The sequence below is a fragment of the Babylonia areolata genome, chromosome 5 (genome assembly GCF_041734735.1).
Source record: "Babylonia areolata isolate BAREFJ2019XMU chromosome 5, ASM4173473v1, whole genome shotgun sequence".
Lineage (NCBI taxonomy): Eukaryota > Metazoa > Mollusca > Gastropoda > Neogastropoda > Buccinidae > Babylonia > Babylonia areolata.
The window spans coordinates 7881373-7904736 of NC_134880.1; the positions used below are offsets into that span (position 1 = coordinate 7881373).

At 43.3% G+C, this 23364-nt stretch overlaps 1 protein-coding gene across 1 annotated transcript; it reads left to right on the forward strand.

The window, feature by feature from the left end:
- The first annotated feature begins 1963 nt into the window (after positions 1-1963).
- Positions 1964-22423, forward strand: LOC143282345 (E3 ubiquitin-protein ligase CCNB1IP1-like). Its single transcript, XM_076587954.1, has 11 exons — positions 1964-2029; positions 4097-4112; positions 4735-4794; positions 5579-5649; positions 8074-8148; positions 8746-8860; positions 9410-9430; positions 10141-10232; positions 15484-15610; positions 19604-19693; positions 22317-22423. Exons 1-11 carry the CDS (start codon positions 1964-1966, stop codon positions 22406-22408), a joined length of 825 nt encoding a protein of 274 aa, XP_076444069.1. The 3' UTR covers positions 22409-22423.
- The last annotated feature ends 941 nt before the right edge of the window (positions 22424-23364 follow it).

Genomic DNA, 23364 nt, shown 5'->3' on the forward strand with positions numbered 1-23364 from the left:
TGGTCTGACATTTTCAGTTTTCGTTGGTGTAGTTTTTCGTAGCAGGTGTTGACAACATTGCAGAATCAGTTTGGACGGAAAAACAATTTGCAGAGACCCAGGCTTTGACACATAACTGACAGAACTGGAGGAATCTGGTGAACAGTTCTGTGTGACGCACCAGTGCCTCTCCAAAGGGTTACTGGAGGGATAAGAACTCAGAAGAACTTGGAAAGAAGAAAGTATCACTCAACGTGACAAACAGTATATATAACTCAGTCAACTGACTGACTGAGGTGTGTGTTACTTTTACATGAAAAAAAAGTTATGTCGAAGTGAACAACATGCATGTTTTCTTCTTCTTTTTCTTCGTAAACCAACGTAATTTAGAGCCACACAATATCATTTCCCGGTTCTTCCGGCAGCTTATTCAAAATTCAGTTTGAGTTCCCGGCAGTTCAGTCAAGGATAGGCGTCAAATCGTGCCGTGCCGAAGACTGGACAAACCCATAAAGATTATACGTTACAACACATCTACTTAAAACAACAACAACAACAAACAAAAATGAAAAAAACAGGGGGTGGGGAGCAGATGCATGATCCTCAGTGGCATAAACGCCACACGCTGACATTAACACCGAAAGAAAAAAATCAGTCATGACTGACAATCAATTATCCTCAGCTGTGATATTATCACTATATCTTCATATTTTAAACGAAGAAAACAGACAGAAAAAAGGCAATTCTGGACAAAATTGAAAGCAAATAAATCAGGGACATGACGCGAAACTAAAGTGATAAATACGAATAACAGTAATAGGTTGCATTCTGTGCTGTAAATTTGTTTGTTATGACATATATTAGATGTCAGAGAAAGCAATGTTTCAGTAAAAAGACGCAACCGAAAGCTGAGCATTTGCAGACGACAGTTTCTTTCAGACCTTGCATGGTTTGTAAAATGCATGATCAAACTTTTAAAATCTAAACCCGAGATGGAAGAAGATTTGGAGTAGATGTAATTTTCTTTCTTTCTTTCTTTCTTTCTTTCTTTGTTCCCTTTTCTCTTTCTTTCTTTTTCTTAGCATTCCATCTGAAGTTGTATGCATATAGTGATATACCACCCACGGATAGTTCGCATTAACTCGCAATGAAACGCTTGAATAAATTTGACAGAAAATCGATAGGACAGCCGATGCATGGCAAATCACACTTTTGAACAATATTTCATTTATCGCTTTGAAGCTGTATTTTGTTCATTCTAAAAGGAAACTCAGCTCGTGTCGGGTAATGTCATATTCATGTCGTGTTTAGAAGGAATTAATGATGTTCATAATAATGTCAGGGTGCTCGCGAATTAATTAAAAACAAACAAACCAGGCCGGCATTACACATACGTGTATGTTCACGCGGACATGTAATGTGTACATGTGTGCGTACTGTATGTGTACGTATATATATATATATATATATATATATATATATATGTGTGTGTGTGTGTGTGTGTGTGTGTCGCAGTGTGTGAGAGCTTGCTTGCCTGCGCCGTGCGTGCGCATGTGTGTCAGTGTGTGTGTGATGAAATGTGCATGCGTGCGTGCGTCAGTGCGTACGCGCGCGCGTGTATGACGTATGTCAGTGTACATGGGGTCAGTGGTGGTGGTGTGTGTGTGTTTATGACTGTGTCAGTGTGTGTGTGTGTGTCAGTGTGTGTGTGTGTGTGTGTGTGTGTGTGTGTGTGTGTGTGTACGCGTGCGTGCTTTTAGTTGCATAATATTCATTAACAGATGTGCGTAAGTCTTAGTGTATTTTTGTCTCTGGCAGCTCTTTTCTGCTAACCCATCTACTGTAAACTTATTCGTGACTAAAAGAGAGAGACCTTTTGAGAGAGGCTCACCTGCAGTGATTGATGAGTCAATGGAAATGTGTTCCTGGAAATGCGTTCCTTGTTCCTGTCAAATTTCAGGGGCTCCTCAACCTTGTCTGAAGCATGGATGATGAGCTGATTTGCAACTTCAGGAAATGTCGGAAACGACTCGGTTCCTCATTCGCTTGGGTAAGACGTATGTTCCTACATATATAGGCCTCTAAAGTATTTCTGCTACTTTCCTGAAGCGTTTCATCAAGATGGGTTCATATTTCATTGGGAAAATAAGTATGATCTTTCTTTTGCTGTTGTTTTTGCACTATAGGATTGTTTGTGAAAAAATAGGCCTAAAACCAGTCTGCTGTGCAGAGAGAGCTCTAGACAGGCTGTCATATCGCACTGAGTATCATAGCCTGCCTGCTCTTTTATGCTCTATTATGCAAGATGCGATTTCTCTATCTCTCTCTGTCTCTGTCTGTCTGTCTCTGTGTGTCTCTGTTTCTGTCTCTGTCTGTCTCTCCTCTGTCTCTGTCTGTCTGTCTGTCTCTGTCTGTCCGTCTGTCTGTCTGTCTGTCTCTCTCTCTGTCTCTCTCTCTCTCTCTCTCTCTCTCTCTGTCTGGTAAGCTACTTTCGCGTAAAAAAAAAAGTAATATAATTGTTTTTCGAAAGGGTGGGTATTTAGGTGCAAGGGAAAGATGGGTTTATAACGGTACCATTATGCCTGTGGTGAATGTTTACAAATATTTGGGAATTCTTTTTTCTACTCGTCTTAGCTTCGTTGTTGCTTGCAAAGATCTAGCCAGTAGGGCCAAAAATGCTTTATTACGTATTATGCAAAAGTTATATGTTCTTAATAATAATTCGTTTGAGTTATTTATCAAAATGTTCGATGCACAAGTGCAACCAATTGTGCAGTATGGTTCTCAATTATGGGGTTTGGATAAGGCTGTTGTACATTGTGAGTCTGTTCATTTATTTGCTGTTAAACGATTTTTGGGTGTAGATAGGCGGACACCAAATGATTTAGTATATGGTGAAACAAATCGATATCCAATATCTGTTAACTCTGCAGTTAGTTGTATTCGCTATTGGTTAAGAATATTGCAAATGGAAGATTTAAGACTGCCATACAAAGCTTACCAAATGTTATATGAACTGGATAGTAGGGGTAAAATCAACTGGGCATCAAATGTGCGCCTCTGTCTGTTTAAACATGGTTTTGGACATGTGTGGCTGAATCAAGGTGTAGGCTGTGAAGTAGGTTTTATAAATGTTTTTCGACAACGTCTAATAGATAGCAGATGGCAGGAATGGAATCAGCACATCTCGACTAGTGAAAGGTTTGAGATATATAGAACATTTTGTGTCTCACATGTTGTGAAACCATATTTGCTTCTGAATCTTGATAAACATATAAAGTATATCACAACAAGGTTTAGACTGGGTATTTCTGATTTGGCTGTACATAGGTATAGATACAAAAAAGTGAAAGAATCTGATTTGATTTGTCCTATGTGTAAACGTTCAAAAGAAGATGAAGTTCATTTTGTTCTTTGTTGTGAAGTACTGAAAGAAATCAGAGAAACTTTTATTCGACCCAGATACTATCGACAACCTTGTCTCTTCAAATTGGTTCTATTGTTGTCTTGTACTGACCCTGATGTTGTGCGAAATTTGTCTCTGTTTTTCTACAAAGCATTTAGATACAGGGAAATTCTCACTTCTTAATGTTCCTGATTAACCTGATATATCCATAGCTGCATTGTTTTGATCTGAATGTCTTAAATGATATGATTATTGTCTGTTCACTTTCCCCTTCATGAGGGGCCTAGGCCTAAAATGAATAAACCATCTGAATCTCTCTCTCTCTGTCTCGCTGTTTAAGTGTTCAGTGTTCTCTCTCTCGCACGCACACACGTGCACCAACCACATGACTCGCACTCACACACGCGCGCGAGCGCGCACGCACACACGCACACACACACACACACACACACACACACACACACTGCATGCCCAGCAGGGCTACTCGTTCGTACGTGTCTTTGTGGATTTCAGTTCCAACAGAAATGGACAACGCTGTTTTGTTCGTTGCATGCTGAGGGTAGTAGGTTATATACAAAACGTGACTTCCGATGCTTCATTTACAGTCACAATAAATATCTGCTGGTGGTGTGTGTGTGTGTGTGTGGTGTGTGTGTGTGTGTGTGTGTGTGTGTGTGACTTTTTTTCTTCTCTTTTTCTTTGTGATTTTAGGTAACGTCGTGTTCCCGTATCCTTTTTTTATTTGCAGTAGGCCAAAAGTAATCATGAGCAGTAGTATAGTGAGCAGCAGTAACAGTATCTGCAATAGCAGTAGTAGTAGCGGTAGCAATAGCAGCAGCAGCAGCAGCAGACATAGCACTAATAGTGGTAGTAGTAGCAACAGTAGTAGCAGAAGTATAGGTGGTTGTGGTGTCAGTTGTCTTTCTACCTGAAAAATGTCAAAGGCGCACACGCTTGTGTGTGTGTGTGTGTGTGTGTGTGTGTGTGTGTGTGTAGTATTTGCGTGCGTGCGTGCACACGCGCGCGTGTGTGTGTGCGTATGTGAGTGTGTGTGTGTGTGTGCGCGCGCGCGCGTGTGTGTTATGATGATGATGATGATAATTATGTATACTTATATATAGTGCCTATCCTCACTCGCAGATAAAGCTTTAAGTCAAAGCGCTTTACAAACCGAGTCATTTGCGCAAAAGGCTCGCTACCTGTGTGTGTGTGTGTGTGTGTGTGTGTGTGTGTGTGTGTGTGTGTGTGTGTGTGTGTGTGTGTGCATGCATGCATGTGTATATGTGTGAATGTGCGCTTGCGCACAGGTAACATAGTGACTTTCCACCAATGAACTTAACTCCAAACAGATATTTTCTGTGACGGGGATGGCACCCGGGAATTCACGAATTCTCTTGTTTGCCCAGCTTGTGAGAACAGACTCTCTCTCTCTCTCTCTCTCTCTCTCTCTCTCTCTTTCTCTCTCTGTCAGTCTTCTTCTCCTTAAAAAAAAGAAAGATAATAATAATGATGATAATTGTAATTAGTAGTAGTTCTATTATTATCATTATTATCATAGGGACCAATTGGAAGACTGGGCGATGCCTACCATCTTTACCTTTGAGTAATAAAGTTTTTGAGTCTTGAGTCTCTCTGTCTTCCCCTGTCTATAATTCTCATTGTCTCTCTATCTGTCTGATTCTGTCTGTCTCCCCCTCTCTCTCTGTTGCTATTGAGGAGTACAGTATGAAACCTGATCTGACCTTGAAAGCCCTTTGCCTCTTTTGTCATTCGTGATTTCACGAAAAAAAAAAAGAGGTCGTTTTCAAAGAACCGTGAATCGAGTCTGTACGTGCTACTGTAAGTTGTTGCTTCCCTTTATCTCTCCACCTGTTCAGCGATTCTCATTACATGTTTTAGTGCTGTAATGCGTTTAGCCTTTTCATGTACATACATGATATTCAGTTAATTTTGTTTATCAAAACCCTAGCTTATAAGACCAGTCTGGTTTTATGTGCATGGAATGTTTATGATAATCATAAAAACAACAACAATAAAACAGTACTTTTATAATGTTAGTGCAGATAAGACCAATTCATTATAATTATCATTGTTTACCGCATCATCAGTTGTTGTTTTCATTCCTGTTACAATCATAGTCATATCATTACAATCATCACCAGTAAATTGTTGTTGTTTTTGTTTCTATATGAGGTGACACAACGCTGCCCAGTAAATACGACATCGTTAGACTGGATCTGAGGCCGACAGAACAATTCAAAGCGGTGAGTTTGCGTTCGTTCCTTCTTTTGCTTAATGCCCATCCACATTTGTGATTCTAGACGGAAATCCATCATCTTCTCCACTCCACCCATGCTTTAAATAGTCACAACTTTCCCTGTTCCTCGCTCCTCAATTGGCATAAAAAAGAATATAAATGAAATAAAACAAATCAACTAGTCAACCAGTACAATTCCACCAAAGAGCCAATGAGTTTGTGTGTGTGTATATGTGTGTGTGTGTGTGTGTGTGTGTGTGTGTGTGTGTGTGTGTGTGTGTTCGCACGCGGCGCGCCCAAATACCATACTCTTGTCAATGGGACAAGCTGAGACACATAATTAGCCTATTATTATGATTAACACCAGTGACCCAACTGAGATCCTCTATGGTTGGACAGACGCGCTTTCAGATCACACCATGGCACAGAACCCGAACCGAGAAGTACAGACTCCCAGCGTTGTTGAAAAATGTAGAGCTGAGTTTTAATGATCATTTAGGTATTCCAATCACATCAAAGACGAAGCTTTTCATATGCTGCAGCGTGTGTTGATAAACTTTCGTGAAATCGATCGGAGGATACACAGCGGAAAAGACCCGGTCTTTCCAGCCGGCATGTAGCTGCCTGTTTGTTTTGTCTTGTCTTGTTTTGTTCTTGAATCAAATCTAAGAACTAGATGTGACAGACCCATCAATGCCGTCTTTCGTTCTCATCCTTGCAGAGAACTGAATTCTTTATTATTATTATTATTATTATTTTATTTTTTTAAATTTTTTTATCTAAAAGCATTTTCGATGTATTTTGCCCAAGAACGCATGGCAACATGAACATGGTAGATTGTACTCAGTACGCAATGTCTGCGTGAAATGTATCTCATTACTTGTATACTTACTTGCAGCTTGAAAATGAAGTTGGCCTATATTGTAGGTATACAAACCCTACTTTGAACTTGACAATACAGTATGATGTACACTTTCAACATATGTTTTTAAAGTATACCTAGGTCTATAACACACACACACACACACACACACACACACACACACACACACACACACACACATGCATGCATGCATATAATATGTATGAATGTCGGTGACATTTTTGAACGACGAATACAAAATAGCAGTTATATACCAAAACGCACACCAAGTCTGACACAATCAGCAAGGCAGAAGCACAACTCAGTACTCTTGGTGAGACAACAAGACACCCACCCGAATTCAGTGTTGAGGCCTATAACTGACTCTCAACACTAGATCTATTTGGGTCACAGGCGGGAATAGAACCCAGAACATCAGCCCCTGAGGCTGATAACACGCCACATGCTATGTTGGCCAGTTTGGCTGCCGGTTTGGAGGGTCAGTGCTGTGTTTGTTTAGTTCCCATGTGAACTCAGTTCGGTTGTCACAGGGCGCGAACCGAATTCCACACTTCGTGTAGGTCACAGTGTGTTGACAGTGCCATTTCATCCATACACGCACACCGTCGCATGTACGCACCTCCACCACATCCACACCTACACAAGCACACAGGCACGCACGCACACACGCTTGGCTTGATGTAATTTTAAAAAAAAAAATGAAAGTTTATTCAACTGTCATCTTGAAATGAAAATTTTGACTGACTTTGACTTTGCACACACCCTCAGACACACACACACACACACACACACACACACACACACACACACACACACACTCACACACGCATCCACGCACGCACGTACACACGCACGCACGCACACACACACACACACACACACACACACACACACACACACACACACACACACACACAACCATGTCAGAAAATTCAAAACAAATATTTTGATGGCTTCTAGTGTGAGGTATTTGCATATGGAGCTGATGAATGTGAATTCAAGTTATGCTGCCTGGCATGTTTTGAGAGACGCAATCCTGAAGAGACTGACATAAAGAAGATGTCTGCAGTATGGAGGAAAAACGGAACGGTTAAGCTCTCTTTCTCAGTGTGTGTGTGTGTGTGTGTGTGTGTGTGTGTGTGTGTGTGTGTGTGTGTGTGTGTGTGTGTGAATATTTTTTTTAGGAACATATCTGTTTTGGAACTGATCATAATTGGGACATTTCATTAAAATTAATGGAACTCATCCCTAATTACAGACATTTGTGTTTTCTCAACTTTTATGTGACCTTGTGTATTTGAAAATGTTTGTTCTGGGCATGAAAACATTATTTTGTAGTAAATAATCCTCCATACTCCAATAGGAGTGAAAGTATGATTAAAACATGAAACGTGTGTGTTTGTGTGTCTGTGTCTGTGTCTGTGTCTGTGTTGTGTGAGTGTGTGCGCGCGCGTGTGTATGTGTATCCTCACTGTCTATCGAAATAATCATATCTCAATCATATTCCGTCCATCTACGAATCCATACATTATTAGAAATATTTTGCAGGTAGCGCTTTGTGGTTTTAAGCCGGAGATAATCATGGAAATCTGCACGCGTGCCATTGCCTTCTGGAACTACCAGGTAACATGACGTAAAAATAGTCTTGTTACTGTTATATCAGATAGGTATATTTTTCAGGCGGCTTCAGTGATTTAATCTGCTTGAGGAGTCTTCCTTTATATTCGGTGAATTTTTTTCGATGTGTGTTTGTGTTTGTGTGTGTTTGTGTGAGTGTGTGTGTGTGTGTGTGTGTGTGTGTGTGTGTGTGTGTGTGTGTGTGTGTGAGAGAGGTGGCGGGGGGTTGGGGGGGGGGGGGGGCGGCGGCGCTCGCGTTTGTCAGTATGTATGTGTGTGTGTGTGTGTGTCTTTGTGTGTGTGTGAGTGCAGGCACGCACGCAAGCGTGAGTGTATGTGAGAGACGCACACTGACATACACACACAGACAGAGGGACACCAAACACGCGTGCATGCCAGTCCACACATCAGTGTGTGCACGACACACACACACACACACACACACCACACACACACACACACACACAAAAAGAAAAGAAAAAAAAGAGACAAAGACACGACACACACACACACACACACACACACACACACACACACACACACACACACAACAACAACAAGAACAACAACAACAAAGACAAAGACAAAACCAACGCTACACAGGTGCACCAAGAGCAGACATACCAAGAACACTTGGCGAGCAAGACCAGGGAGAAGATGACCCAGCTGGACCAGTACTATGAACACGTTGTCAACAGACTGCAGGCGGAGCTCACCAGTATCCTCCTGTACACAGGGCAGAAACTGAAAATATGACGATGATATAATGATATCAATAGCCAAATGATAATGACGATAATAATAAGGATAATAGCCAAATGATAACCACAATCACAAGGCAATTAATAACAACTACAACAACAGTGATAATGATAATAGTGATGACCACATAATGATAATAACAATGATGATGATAATGATAATAACAGTTACAATAATCATGATACTACTACTACTACTAGGTATTCTACTACTACTACTACTACTACTACTACTAGGTATTCTACTACTACTACTACTACTACTACTACTGCTGCTGCTGCTGCTGCTGCTGCTGCTCCTTTACATTTTAAACTAAGACTTCAAAAAAGTTACCTTTAAATGAAAACACTCACCTTAGAATAATGCGTAATCCACACAAACTGACAAAGGCTGATGCTGATTACAGTGTGAATATTGTTTCATTTTACCTGTATTACTTTGGAGATAAAAATGAAAAAATAAGAGTCTTTACCGAATGTCTTTTTTCCCCTTAACTTGCATTAAGCTCTGAAATCCCAGATTGCATGTAAGTATTTCATAGCTTTGTTGTTTGTTTGTCTGGTAGACTTTCGACTGTGTATTTTCTTAGCTAAATGCATATAAGTATGCTAATTTCAAGTATTATTATTAAGACATGATTGTTTTGATGTGGTAGTGTTTTCACTGTGAGTGTGCATTTTGGTGATTTATTGTTGTGAGGATTTTCGATCAAACGCCATTTGAAATATTCACACGTTTTAAACTAAACATTCAATGAAAAAAAAAGTGATTGTTTATCTGTCAGTCAATCTGTCTGTCTGTCTGTCTGCCTGTACCTCACACACACACACACACACACACACACACACACACACACACACACACACACACACACACACACATCTCCCTCACGTACACATACACTCACACATACATCTCTCTCTCCCACACCCTCTCTCTCCCTCACACACACACACACACACACACACACACACACACACACACACACACACACACACACACACACACACACACACACACACACACACACCTCACGCACACACACTCATACATATCTGTCTCTTTCTCTCACGCACACACTCACACATAATACCTACATCTCTATCACCCACCTCTCTCTCTCTCTCTCTCGCTCTCTCTCACAACAGCCAACACAACAGCTACATCATAGAATTAATTTTTGCTTTGTCACAAAACCAACCACCGCCAACACCACAACGTGCTGCATTATGTCAGCGACAAAGAAGAAACTGGACCAGTATGAAAGCAAGTGCAAAGAGATGAACGCCAAGCTGACGGAAAAGAACCGACAACACATCAAACTGCAGGCAGGTGTCAGCGAGTGCGTGTGTGTGTGTGTGTGTGTGTGTGTGTGTGTGTGTGTGTGTGTGTGTGTGTGTGTGTGTGTGTGTGTTTAATTTGGTGTGTGTGTGAGACACAAGTACCATTATCAAGATTATTCAAGATAAAACCCCATAAAGACATTAGACTGATAGACAGATAGACATCGCCTACAAGATAATATCATTAAATGATAAAAAAACAAAAAAAAAACAAACCACCAGTTAAATCCATAGGCATGCACCACAGCTTAATGCCAACTAACATTAATTTTTATCAAGATCCAAAGGGACATTAGATTCATAGAAAGAGATAGACATTAGTCACAACATAGTACCAGATAACTTTTCAATCATGAGGATACTAGACTGATAGACAGACCTACTACACACGTCTATGGATGGTTGTGACACAGGGAACGAATGGTAAGTACTCAAAGGCAGCTTTTAGTCGGCTCTGCCCAGATGAGCAGCCTGTTGCACAAAATGACTCCGTTTGTGAAGCACTTGGAGCTTGGTCTCTGACAGAGGATAGGCGCTTTATAAGTATCAGTATCAATCCATGGTCTCTGACATGGGATAAACGCTATATAAGTATTGATATAGATCACTAGTCTTTGACCCATGATAGGCGCTTTTTATGTACCCATATCAATCAATTAGTCTCTGACCGAGGAATGGTACAATATGAATATTATCCATATCAATCAGCGGTCTTTGAACGGGAAAATGCCTTATTTACGTAATCACACCAATCAATCAATGGTCTCGAGGATAGGCGCTATTTTAGTGTCCACATCAGTCAGTGGTCTGTGACCGAGGATAGGCGCTTTTTAAATATCCATATCCATGTCCATCACTCCATCTTTATCTCTCACATATCCTCTGTTTGTGTCTTGTTTTGTTGGCTGTTATTTCATCTGCAACATGAAGCTTACCATTTCGAAGCGCCAGCCTGCAGTGAGTTACAAGGAGGCTGGTCACGTGGTCCCAAGATCTCAGCCCTGAACAACTCCACCTTTAAGGGCCTTAGCCAGTAGGTCGTTAATCTCCACTCTGCTGCACGTGCACGGATTATACCAGAGACTGACGTAAGCTCACAGCTGGACAACAGCAAAATGAGATCAAAGGTTTCTCCACTGCAATGGGAATTCATCCACAGATAAGTCTTTTGTGAAGGACTATGCCTCTAACTCTTTGTGCTGCAGCATTGGGGGCGAGCTGACCTTTGGGAACCGTACCAACGCCGGCTGTCCTAAAACCCTCTTGACCCAGAGAGTGGGAATGTAACTTGGGCAATACTACTCTCCGCTCTAATCAAATTCTAGCCGAGATAGTCAGGACAGCAGTTGTCTGCTCTGCTGTTGTGATGATAATAGAGAGATAGTCAGGACAGCAGTTGTCTGCTCTGCTGTTGTGATGATAATAGAGAGATAGTCAGGACAGCAGTTGGCTGCTCTGCTGTTGTGATGATAATAGAGAGATAGTCAGGACAGCAGTTGGCTGCTCTGCTGTTGTGATGATGACAGAGAGATAGTCAGGACAGCAGTTGGCTGCTCTGCTGTAGCGGTGGTCATAGAGATAGTCAGGACAGCAGTTGGCTGCTCAGCTGTCGTGATGGTCACAGTGGGTGGGACATGACTGTCATGATGGTCACAGTGGGTGGGACATGATTGTCGTGATGGTCACAGTGGGTGGGACATGACTGTCGTGATGGTCACAGTGGGTGGGACATGACTGTCATGATGGTCACAGTGGGTGGGACATGACTGTCATGATGGTCACAGTGGGTGGGACATGACTGTCATGATGGTCACAGTGGGTGGGACATGACTGTCATGATGGTCACAGTGGGTGGGACATGACTGTTGTGATGTCACAGTGGGTGGGACATGACTGTCGTGATGGTCACAGTGGGTGGGACATGACTGTCATGATGGTCACAGTGGGTGGGACATGACTGTGGTGATGGTCACAGTGGGTGGGACATGACTGTCATGATGGTCACAGTGGGTGGGACATGACTGTCATGATGATCACAGTGGGTGGGACATGACTGTGGTGATGGTCACAGTGGGTGAGACATGACTGTCACGATGGTCACAGTGGGTGGGACATGACTGTCATGATGGTCACAGTGGGTGGGACATGACTTGTGATGGTCACGGTGGGTGGGACATGATTGTCATGATGGTCACAGTGGGTGGGACATGATTGTTATGATGGTCACAGTGGGTGGGACATGATTGTCATGATGGTCACAGTGGGTGGGACATGACTGTCGTGATGGTCACAGTGGGTGGGACATGACTGCCATGATGGTCACGGTGGGTGGCACATGACTGTTGTGATGGTCACAGTGGGTGGGACATGACTGTCGTGATGGTCACAGTGGGTGGGACATGACTGTCATGATGGTCACAGTGGGTGAGACATGACTGTCATGATGGTCACGGTGGGTGGGACATGACTGTCATGATGGTCACAGTGGGTGAGACATGACTGTCATGATGGTCACAGTGGGTGGGACATGATTGTCGTGATGGTCACAGTGGGTGGGACATGACTGTTGTGGTGGTCACAGTGGGTGGGACATGACTGTCGTGATGGTCACAGTGGGTGGGACATGATTGTCATGGTGGTCACGGTGGGTGGGACATGACTGTCATGGTCACAGTGGGTGGGACATGACTGTCATGATGGTCACAGTGGGTGGGACATGGCTGTTGTGATGGTCACAGTGGGTGGGACATGACTGTCATGATGGTCACAGTGGGTGGGACATGACTGTTGTGATGTCACAGTGGGTGGGACATGACTGTCATGATGGTCACAGTGGGTGGAACATGACTGTCATGATGGTCACAGTGGGTGGGACATGGCTGTTGTGATGTCACAGTGGGTGGGGCATGACTTGTGATGGTCACAGTGGGTGGGACATGACTTGTGATGGTCACAGTGGGTGAGACATGACTGTTGTGATGTCACAGTGGGTGAGACATGACTGTCATGATGGTCACAGTGGGTGGGACATGACTGTCACGATGGTCACAGTGGGTGGGACATGACTTGTGATGGTCACAGTGGGTGAGACATGACTGTCATGATGGTCACAGTGGGTGAGACATGATTGTCGTGATGGTCACAGTGGGTGGGACATGACTGTCGTGGTGGTCACAGTGGGTGGGACATGACTGTCGTGGTGGTCACAGTGGGTGGGACATGACTGTTGTGATGGTCACAGTGGGTGAGACATGACTGTCATGATGGTCACAGTGGGTGGGACATGACTGTTGTGATGGTCACAGTGGGTGAGACATGACTGTCATGATGGTCACAGTGGGTGGGACATGATTGTCATGATGGTCACAGTGGGTGGGACATGACTTGTGATGGTCACAGTGGGTGGGACATGACTGTGGTGATGGTCACAGTGGGTGGGACATGACTGTCATGATGGTCACAGTGGGTGGGACATGACTGTCACGATGGTCACGGTGGGTGGGACATGACTGTCATGATGGTCACAGTGGGTGGGACATGACTGTTGTGATGGTCACAGTGGGTGGGACATGACTGTCGTGATGGTCACGGTGGGTGGGACATGACTTGTGATGGTCACAGTGGGTGAGACATGACTGTCGTGATGGTCACAGTGGGTGAGACATGACTTGTGATGGTCACAGTGGGTGGGACATGACTGTCATGATGGTCACAGTGGGTGGGACATGACTGTCATGGTGGTCACAGTGGGTGGGACATGACTGTCATGATGGTCACAGTGGGTGGGACATGACTGTCATGATGGTCACAGTGGGTGGGACATGACTGTTGTGATGTCACAGTGGGTGGGACATGACTGTCATGATGGTCACAGTGGGTGGGACATGACTGTCATGATGGTCACAGTGGGTGGGACATGACTTGTGATGGTCACAGTGGGTGGGACATGACTGTCATGATGGTCACAGTGGGTGGGACATGGCTGTTGTGATGTCACAGTGGGTGGGGCATGACTGTGGTGATGGTCACGGTGGGTGGGACATGACTTGTGATGGTCACAGTGGGTGGGACATGACTCGTGATGGTCACAGTGGGTGGGACATGATTGTCATGGTGGTCACAGTGGGTGAGACATGACTTGTGATGGTCACAGTGAGTGGGACATGACTGTTGTAATGTCACAGTGGGTGGGACATGACTGTTGTAATGTCACAGTGGGTAGGACATGACTGTTGTAATGTCACAGTGGGTGGGACATGACTGTTGTGATGTCACAGTGGGTGGGACATGACTTGTGATGGTCACGGTGGGTGGGACATGATTGTCATGATGGTCACAGTGGGTGGGACATGACTGTCATGATGGTCACAGTGGGTGGGACATGATTGTTATGGTGGTCACAGTGGGTGGGACATGACTTGTGATGGTCACAGTGGGTGGGACATGACTGTTGTGATGGTCACAGTGGGTGGGACATGATTGTCGTGATGGTCACAGTGGGTGGGACATGACTGTCATGATGGTCACAGTGGGTGGGACATGATTGTTATGGTGGTCACAGTGGGTGGGACATGACTTGTGATGGTCACAGTGGGTGGGACATGACTGTTGCGATGGTCACAGTGGGTGAGACATGACTGTCATGATGGTCACAGTGGGTGAGACATGACTGTCATGATGGTCACAGTGGGTGGGACATGGCTCCTGATGTCACAGTGGGTGGGACATGACTGTCATGATGGTCACAGTGGGTGGGACATGGCTGTTGTGATGGTCACAGTGGGTGGGACATGACTGTCATGATGGTCACAGTGGGTGGGACATGACTGTCATGATGGTCACAGTGGGTGGGACATGATTGTCATGATGGTCACAGTGGGTGGGACATGACTGTTGTGGTGGTCACAGTGGGTGGGACATGACTGTCGTGATGGTCACAGTGGGTGGGACATGATTGTCATGGTGGTCACGGTGGGTGGGACATGACTGTCATGGTCACAGTGGGTGGGACATGACTGTCATGATGGTCACAGTGGGTGGGACATGACTGTCGTGATGGTCACAGTGGGTGGGACATGACTGTCATGATGGTCACGGTGGGTAGGACATGACTATCATGATGGTCACAGCGGGTGAGACATGACTGTCATGATGGTCACGGTGGGTAGGACATGACTATCATGATGGTCAACAGTGGGTGGGACATGACTGACCACCCAAGACGCTACGTGTGCAGGGGCTGTACGAGGCCCTCAGGCGGCGCTGTGTTACGCCCGCGTCCTTCAACAGCGGGGCTCCCGAGACGGCAGACTTCCGTGACCCCAACCCCCAGGCGTTCATGATGAACCTCTTCCCCAGAGACGGTGCCTGCCTCGCCTTCCTTCCTTCCTTCCTCACTCTGCTCGTCTTTCTTTCTTTCTTTCTTTTTCTCCTCCTCCTCTTTCTTCTTCTTCTTCCTCCTCCTCCTCCTCCACCACCACCTCCCCCCTCCTCATCTTCTTCTTCTTATTCCTCCTCCTCCACCACCTCCTTCTCCTCCTCTTCTTCTTCTTCTAAAGACAGCGGCCTAGCCCCCACCCCAACCCCCCGCATGAATGTGTCGACACCGAAGACCTTAACAAGAACTCATTCCCAAACATGGAAGTAGAGGAGGACCGTCACAGCGAAACTGAGGTCGCCGAGAGAGCAGGGCATGACACTGCACATCTTCGGAAGGGGTAGAGATGGAGGGGGAGTGTGGGAGCTGGAGAGAGAGTGTGTGTGTGTCGGGTGTGGGGGTGGGGTTAAATGGCTGCATGGAACTGGCACGCCTGTTGCGTTGTTAACCCCGGTAAACCCCACGGCGCGAAGAATAGAAATGAGAACTAGTCACCACGTCCTTGCAGCGTTTGTTGGTCAGGTGTCTGTCTGTGGTCGGCAGCTGGCACGTGCACGTCTGTTGCTGTGAGCGGGGTCAGTGGTGGCCGCGGACATAAACAGAACGTCTGTATACAGGTAGAGAGCAGCTCGAATTTCACACAGAGAAATCTGCTGTGACAAGAAGTAGCGCAATACAATACTATGCGATATAACAGAAGACACCACAATGTTTTGCCATGCGCAGGCCCGAGTCCGTTTCGACACACCAGCATCATTACATCACAAGGTTGTGCGTGTTGTCGTCAGTGGTGGACGAGTCCAAGAACCGAGAACTTGACTGGCTTGTTTCCAGAGCAGATCCCATTCCCGTGGACTCTGCGAGGCCAAAATAGCGAGTTGCATTTCACGTGTCCGTTCGCTCCAGTGACCTCAACGCCAACACTGGCAGAATATAGGCCAGCACGGCCCACTAACCATGATACAATTAACAGTGGACTTCGCGGAACTCACACGTCGCGGCAGCGTTCACACCCCAACAAAGGCTCACATTACACCAAATCGCCAACCGTGCACTAGACGGATTACAGTACATTGTTCGCTTACAGTACACCAAATAGCTGGCGTACACAAAACAGCTTACAGTACACTAAACAGGTAACAGTACACTGAACACCTTACAGAACACTAAACGCGGTAAGCTAAACGGCTTACCATTATAAAGGAAACAGCTTTACAACACTGATTTTACCATACACTGTTTGCTCATAGTACATCAAAGAGCTTAAGGTAAAGTAAACAGCTTACAGTGCGCTAAACAGCTTACAGTAAACTGAACAGCTTACAGTACACTGAACAGCCTCCTACGGTACGCTAAACACCTTACAGTGCGCTAAATACCTTACAATACGCTTTACAACTTTCAGTACACTTAACACCATACAACAGCTTACATTATGTTAAACAGCTTACAATAGCTTACAGTACACTAAACAGCTTACAGTGCATTGAATAGCTTACGGCTTACAGTACACTGAACAGCTTGAAACAGCTTACACTACAATACATTGAACAGCTTAAAATAGCTTACTGTGCACAAAAGAGCTTAAGAAATAGCTTAAGTACGTGACAACTTACGGAACAGCTTACAGGAACAGTTTTAGGTAAACGGAACAGCTTAAGTAAACAATTGACACAGCTTAAGAAACAGTTTCCCATTGGTAAGCGGAACAGCAGCAGTAAAAAAAAAAAAAAAAAATTCGGGGCAAAGGGAACAGCGCTAAGTAAGCAATTTACGATAAGCGGAACAACTTAAGTAAACAATTTTCACAGCTTGAGAAACAATTTACCAGCGGTAGACGGAACAGCTGAAGTAAAGAATTCAGGGTAAAGAGAACAGCATACGCAGGCAATTAATTTTACGATAAGCGGAACAGCTTAAGTAAACAATTTACACAGCTTAATTGATTCAGCCATGCACCCCAGCAATGCTCTGGTGTCGAACCTTGTTTCAATGAAACGGTTTCCATGTACATAACCTGCAAACGAAGGGAACTAACCCATAGAATATTTTCAGCTGTGTCCACACACGTCAAATTTGAGGAGGGGGTGGAATTGCTTGATTTCAGTATATTTCCTGCGTTTTCCCCCCATCAGTGCGGCGGGGAAGCGAGATGAGCCTGTGAACTCCCTAGAGCTGAATGGGTGAAGGAAAATATCTGACGGTAGACTGGACAGATTCATTAAGCAATTTACAGTAAGCCATCGCAGAACTGTAAAAATCAAACAAAAGACAAACAAACAACAACAAACTAACTGGCAAAACGAACAGCTTAAATTATTTATTAAAAAAAACACACAAAAAAACAACAGCCCAAAAAACTGGTAAATGGAACAGTTTAAGTTAAAAAAATAAATAAATAAAAAAAAAAGAAAAAAAAGCTACAATAAACGGAAGAGTTTAACTAAATAAGGTAAGCAGAACAGCTTAAAAGTAAAATAAGGTAAGCAGAACAGCTTTAAAGTAAACTAACGTAAGCGGAACAGCTGTAAAAAAAATCAACTTCTAGTAAACGGAGCAGCTTTAAGTAAAAAAAAAACAACAAAACAGTAAACGGAACAGCTGAAGTTAAACACATGCAGTATTCGGAACAGCTAAGGTTGAAAACATACGGTGAACGTAACAGCTTACGTAAACAACTTTCGGTAAACGGAATAGCCTGAGTTAAAAACCTATGATAAACGGAACAGTTTAAGTAAACGACATAAGGTAAATGGAGCAACTTAAGTAAACAACTTATGATAAATGGAACGGTTTAAGTAAACGACATAGGTAAACGGACCAACATAAGCAGACAACTTATGATAAACGGAATAGTTTAAGTAAACGACATAAGGTAAATGGAGCAACATAAGCAAACAACTTATGATAAACGGAACAGTTTAAGTAAACTACATAAGGTAAACGTAGCAACTTAAGTAAACAAATTATGATAAACGAAACAACTTAAGTAAATAGCTTACGGTAAAGGGAACAGCTTAAGTAACGAATTTCTTACAAACGGAACAGTTTGAGGAAACACCCAAAGCCTTGGAAAAGCCACAACTACCCACGTGTTTGCTTTTTAAACTTTAAACTGAAGTTCGTAACTGTCTAGAAAAGCAATACTTTGGCTGCGGATGGAATAATATTATTCTTGACAACTAGAGTTAGTCAACATTTGGGGGAAGTTTTTTCTTCATCTTTTTTTCCCTTGCTAAGCAGGTAATATTCTTTCAACAGCAAAGAATCACAAACACATTAATTTTAGTAATGCATTTATTGTGTGTTATAGATATATGTTGATATATGTTTTAAAGGACAAAATATATATATATATTGTTTAAACATTTTCCTTATTTTTAAGTACATTAACAGAAAAAGTATAGTTTACCTACAAACATTCTTAACTCACTCAGTACGGCCAGTCCTCTCTTCTCCTCTACACAGACCCCTCGGATGTCCAGTGGGTGTCTGAATGACCCAACCTTTAGCTTCCGTCGTCAGAATTGTGGTATTCTTTGTCAACATTCACGTCTTCAGTATAAGAGCTTTCCGCTTGCAATATTTTGATGGTGGTAATTGGGGTGAAACGCTGTTAACGTCGTCTCTTTCACCGTTCGTATGGAGAGAGTTAACACTGACACCCACGACCACTTGTTACCAATGCACACTGACTCAAAGATATTTAATCCTCTAGCCCGATTTCGGGTGTGGAAGATACAATAACAGTGCACACACATTTAATCACACAACTTCAGTCCAACAATGTAAAAGTAAGCATGAAACATACCAAAACAACTCACGTATACAGTCTCTCTCTCTCTCTCTCTCTCTCTATATATATATATATATATATGTGTGTGTGTGTGTGTGTGTGTGTGTGTGTGTGTCTTTTACAGTTTATCAGTGGTTTGTAAGAGAGAGATGAATTTTGAATTCCCCCCTCCCTCTTCCACAGACGTGCTCGGGCCACCTGGCAACAGCGCGCGAGGATGTCACGTGACAGCCAGTGACGTGCACGGGACCCCGAGACGCTCTCCTCCAGAACGTAAGTTCCGTGTCTGTGCACGGAATGCTCGTCAGTGCTGCTGTGTACACCCTGTGCTGTGCTGTGCTGTGTCGTTACACGTCCTCTTCCACCATGGTAATCATCAGGGGGGATATTCATGTGACCATCGCACCAGAGGTTACGCGCCGTTACCGAGATTCGAGCCCGGGCCCCTCAAATTGAAAGTCCAGCACTTAACCACTCGGCTATTGCGCTCGTCATGTAGTAATCACAAAAAGAGTACAAGAATATATACACCATAATTAGAACATGATCAACACCAAAGCTATTCAGTAGTATTTTTTTTTTTAAATGAAGTAAAAGTATTTGGTGAATTTCCAGATTGTTCAGAGCACGGGATTTTTCAATCCTAGGGTCCTGGAATCCAATCCTGGCTGCGTCTGTTTGGTTAAGTAAGGGAGAAGATTTTTCCGCTCTCTCAGGTCAACAGATGCGCAGATATGTTAGTGTCTGAAACCCCTCCATTTGTTAGCCAATACGTATGCAGAACGTCAAAATACGCACATCAAAAGTCTCGCAATACGTGTCGTTGTTCGGTGGGTTATGGAAACATGAACATACCGAGAATACAAAAAACCCCAAATCGGAGTAAGGTTATCAACAAGAGAGGCAAGGCTTTCAAGACTCACTTGTGATAAATTAAGTCCCCTAGCATTAATAACAGAGTAATTTCCCTTTTTTTTTACTATCTGCACCAAAACGTTTGCAAAATAAATAAAAATTCCATGCTTAGCAAAAGAAGTTCCTGTTTGAACAAAAAATGATAATAATGACTCCTCTTGTTGTTGTGTCAGAATAAGAGGTCAGAGTGCCAAGTTTAGAGAATACACAAAATATAAATATAACAGTAAATGCAGTTTGTATATAATTAGGCTTCATTTTTTAAAAAAATTTTGGTGCCCATCCCAGAGGTGCAATATTGTTTTAAACAAGATGACTGGAAAGAACTGAATTTTTCCTATTTTTATGCCAAATTTGCAGAGAAAATGTCAATGTTAAAGTTTACCACAGACACACACACACACACACACACACACACACACAGACAACCGAACACCGGGTTAAAACATAGACTCACTTTGTTTACACAAGTGAGTCAAAATGGCGGTGTTCGTATTCGTAAAAACCCACTTGTGGATTCGAGTGAACGTGGGGGTGGCGGCCCGCGAAAACAAAAACAAAAAAACAACAAAAAACAAACAAAAACAAAAACAAACAAAAAACAAAAACAACAAAAAACGAGCCATCCCAAATGTGCACAGACAGGACTCTCACTGAAATTTGTTTGGGTTTTATTATGGCTTCGATTATAAATGCCGTGGATGCTATCATGACTGATAATCGTCATGACCACCATGATTATGATCCGTATGGTGATAACCACCTCAGATTTTGTGTTGGTTTTGCTTCGTTTTCATGGAGCTGAAGGACTGTCAGTGAGTGAGTGAGTGAGTGTGTGTGTGTGTGTGTGTGTGTGTGTGTGTGTGTGTTTCTTACCTGAATGTTTTCTTTTTACATAGTAATTTGTATGTACGTTGTGATCAAGGAAGGATGCGCCAGTTGCTCATTCGTTTTTCGATGTAATATTTGTTGATGAGCATTTGTCTCTTAATATCTTGCTGAATGTTTTCCTTTTTATGATGATTGAAATGTACACAATATTGCACCTCTGGGATGGGCACAAAAAAATAAAAAATGAAGCCTAATTATATGCAAACTGCATTTACTGTTATATTTATATTTTTTGTATTCTCTAAACTTGGCAGTTTGATCTGATATTCTGATCCAACAACAAGAGCAGTCATTATTATCATTTTCTGTTCAAACAGGAACTTCTTTTGCTCAGCATGGAAGTTTTATTTATTTTGCAAACGTTTTGGTGCAGATAGTAAAAAAGGGAAATTACTCTGTAATTAATGCTAGGGGAGTTAATTTGCTTTAAACTGATCTTTCTCATCTTAAACATTACATTTTGAAATTATGCTCAATACATAAAAAGCTTGGATTTTTTTTAAAGTGTATCACAAGTGAGTCTTGAAGGCCTTGCCTCTCTTGTTCTCTTTGATATTTGCTGGCGGGCATTTTGAGTCAGTAGCCGAAAGAAAATGTTCTGGTTTGGTTGTAGCTCACAATACAGTATTTTGAATTGAATTGAACTGAGACGGGCGCAGCAGCCGAGTGGTTAAAGCGTTCGACTTTCAATCTGAGGGTCCCGGGTTCGAATCTCGGTAACGGCGCCTGGTGTGTAAAGGGTGGAGATTTTTTCGATCTCCCAGGTCAACATACGTGCAGACTTGTTAATGCCTGAACCCCCTTCGTGTGTATATGCACGCAGAAGATCAAATACGCAGGTTAAAGATCCAGTTATCCATGTCAGATTTCCGTAGGTTATGGAAACAAGAACATACCCAGCATGCACACCCGTCTACATGGCGGGGGGTAAAAGCGGTCACATACGTAAAAAAAAAAAAAAAAAAAAAGCCCACTCGTGTACGTACGAGTGAACGTGGGAGTTGCAGCCCACGAACGAACAAAAAAGAAGAAGAAGAAGAATTGAATGGAATTGTACGAGGTATATGGATGCCGGGTCCGGTGTGTGCAGGTGAGTTCACCATCAGACCCAACCACACGCCCCTGGCCGGGGATGTGGGCAGCCTTCACCGTTTCCCTGCTGACCACCACCGTGACGTCTGAGGAGCTCGTTCTCCCCCCCCCATACCCCCCCCCCCCCACACACACACACGCACACACAGCCTCCCCGCATACATCCATGTAGGTCTGCCTCCTCCGCCACTGCGTCATCGTCGTCGTAGGCCTTTACTGCTACTACTACTACTACTACTACTACTAGCACTACTACTACTACTAATGTGAATGATAATAATAATAATGGTAATGATAATAATGATGATGGTAATGGGTGTACGACAACAACAACAGTAATGTTGATAATGCTGTTAATGATAATAATGCTAAAAAAAAAAATAATGATGATGATGATGATGATGATAACAACAACAATAATGATAATAATAATATAATGATGATGATGATGATGATGATGATGATGATGATGATGACGACGGCAACAACAGCAACAACAATGATAATAATGATAATAATAATAATAATTATTATTATTATGATAATGGGTATTCATAGTGCGCTCTACCTCCTTAGCACTGGGGTCCAGAGCACTTGCAGTTGACACCAGTTCGGGCAATTAATGGTTACAAACATTTACAACAAAGGGCACTGTTATCAAGACTAAAAAAGCAAGACCAAGTTACAAACGGAATGTGTCAGTGACAAAGTACACACACACAGACACACACACACACACACACACACACAAACACACACACACACACACACACAGACGCAGACACACACACAAACACACACACACGCACACACAGACACAGACGCACACACACACACACACACACACACACACACACTGCAAAGCGATTATCAACATAATCATAATTATCTTCTGTCCCTAGGGACCTTCCATACATGTCTTTCGGACGAGACTGTAATCAGGAGTCTCATATGCAGCATGCCTCTGATGCACGTAGATTGTCGGAAACAAAAATTCACATGACCCCCCCCCCCCCCCCGGCCCCCTCCTCCTCAGCTGAGTCAAC

Bases quoted from the DNA above. Each gene is read 5' to 3' on its own strand.
- LOC143282345 (XM_076587954.1), top strand. From the start codon at position 1,964: ATGGATGATGAGCTGATTTGCAACTTCAGGAAATGTCGGAAACGACTC. The intron at 9,431-10,140 runs GTAAGTATTTCA...GCATTATGTCAG, and splicing joins TCTGAAATCCCAGATTGCAT to CGACAAAGAAGAAACTGGAC. The intron at 15,611-19,603 runs GTGCCTGCCTCG...CCTCTTCCACAG, and splicing joins GAACCTCTTCCCCAGAGACG to ACGTGCTCGGGCCACCTGGC.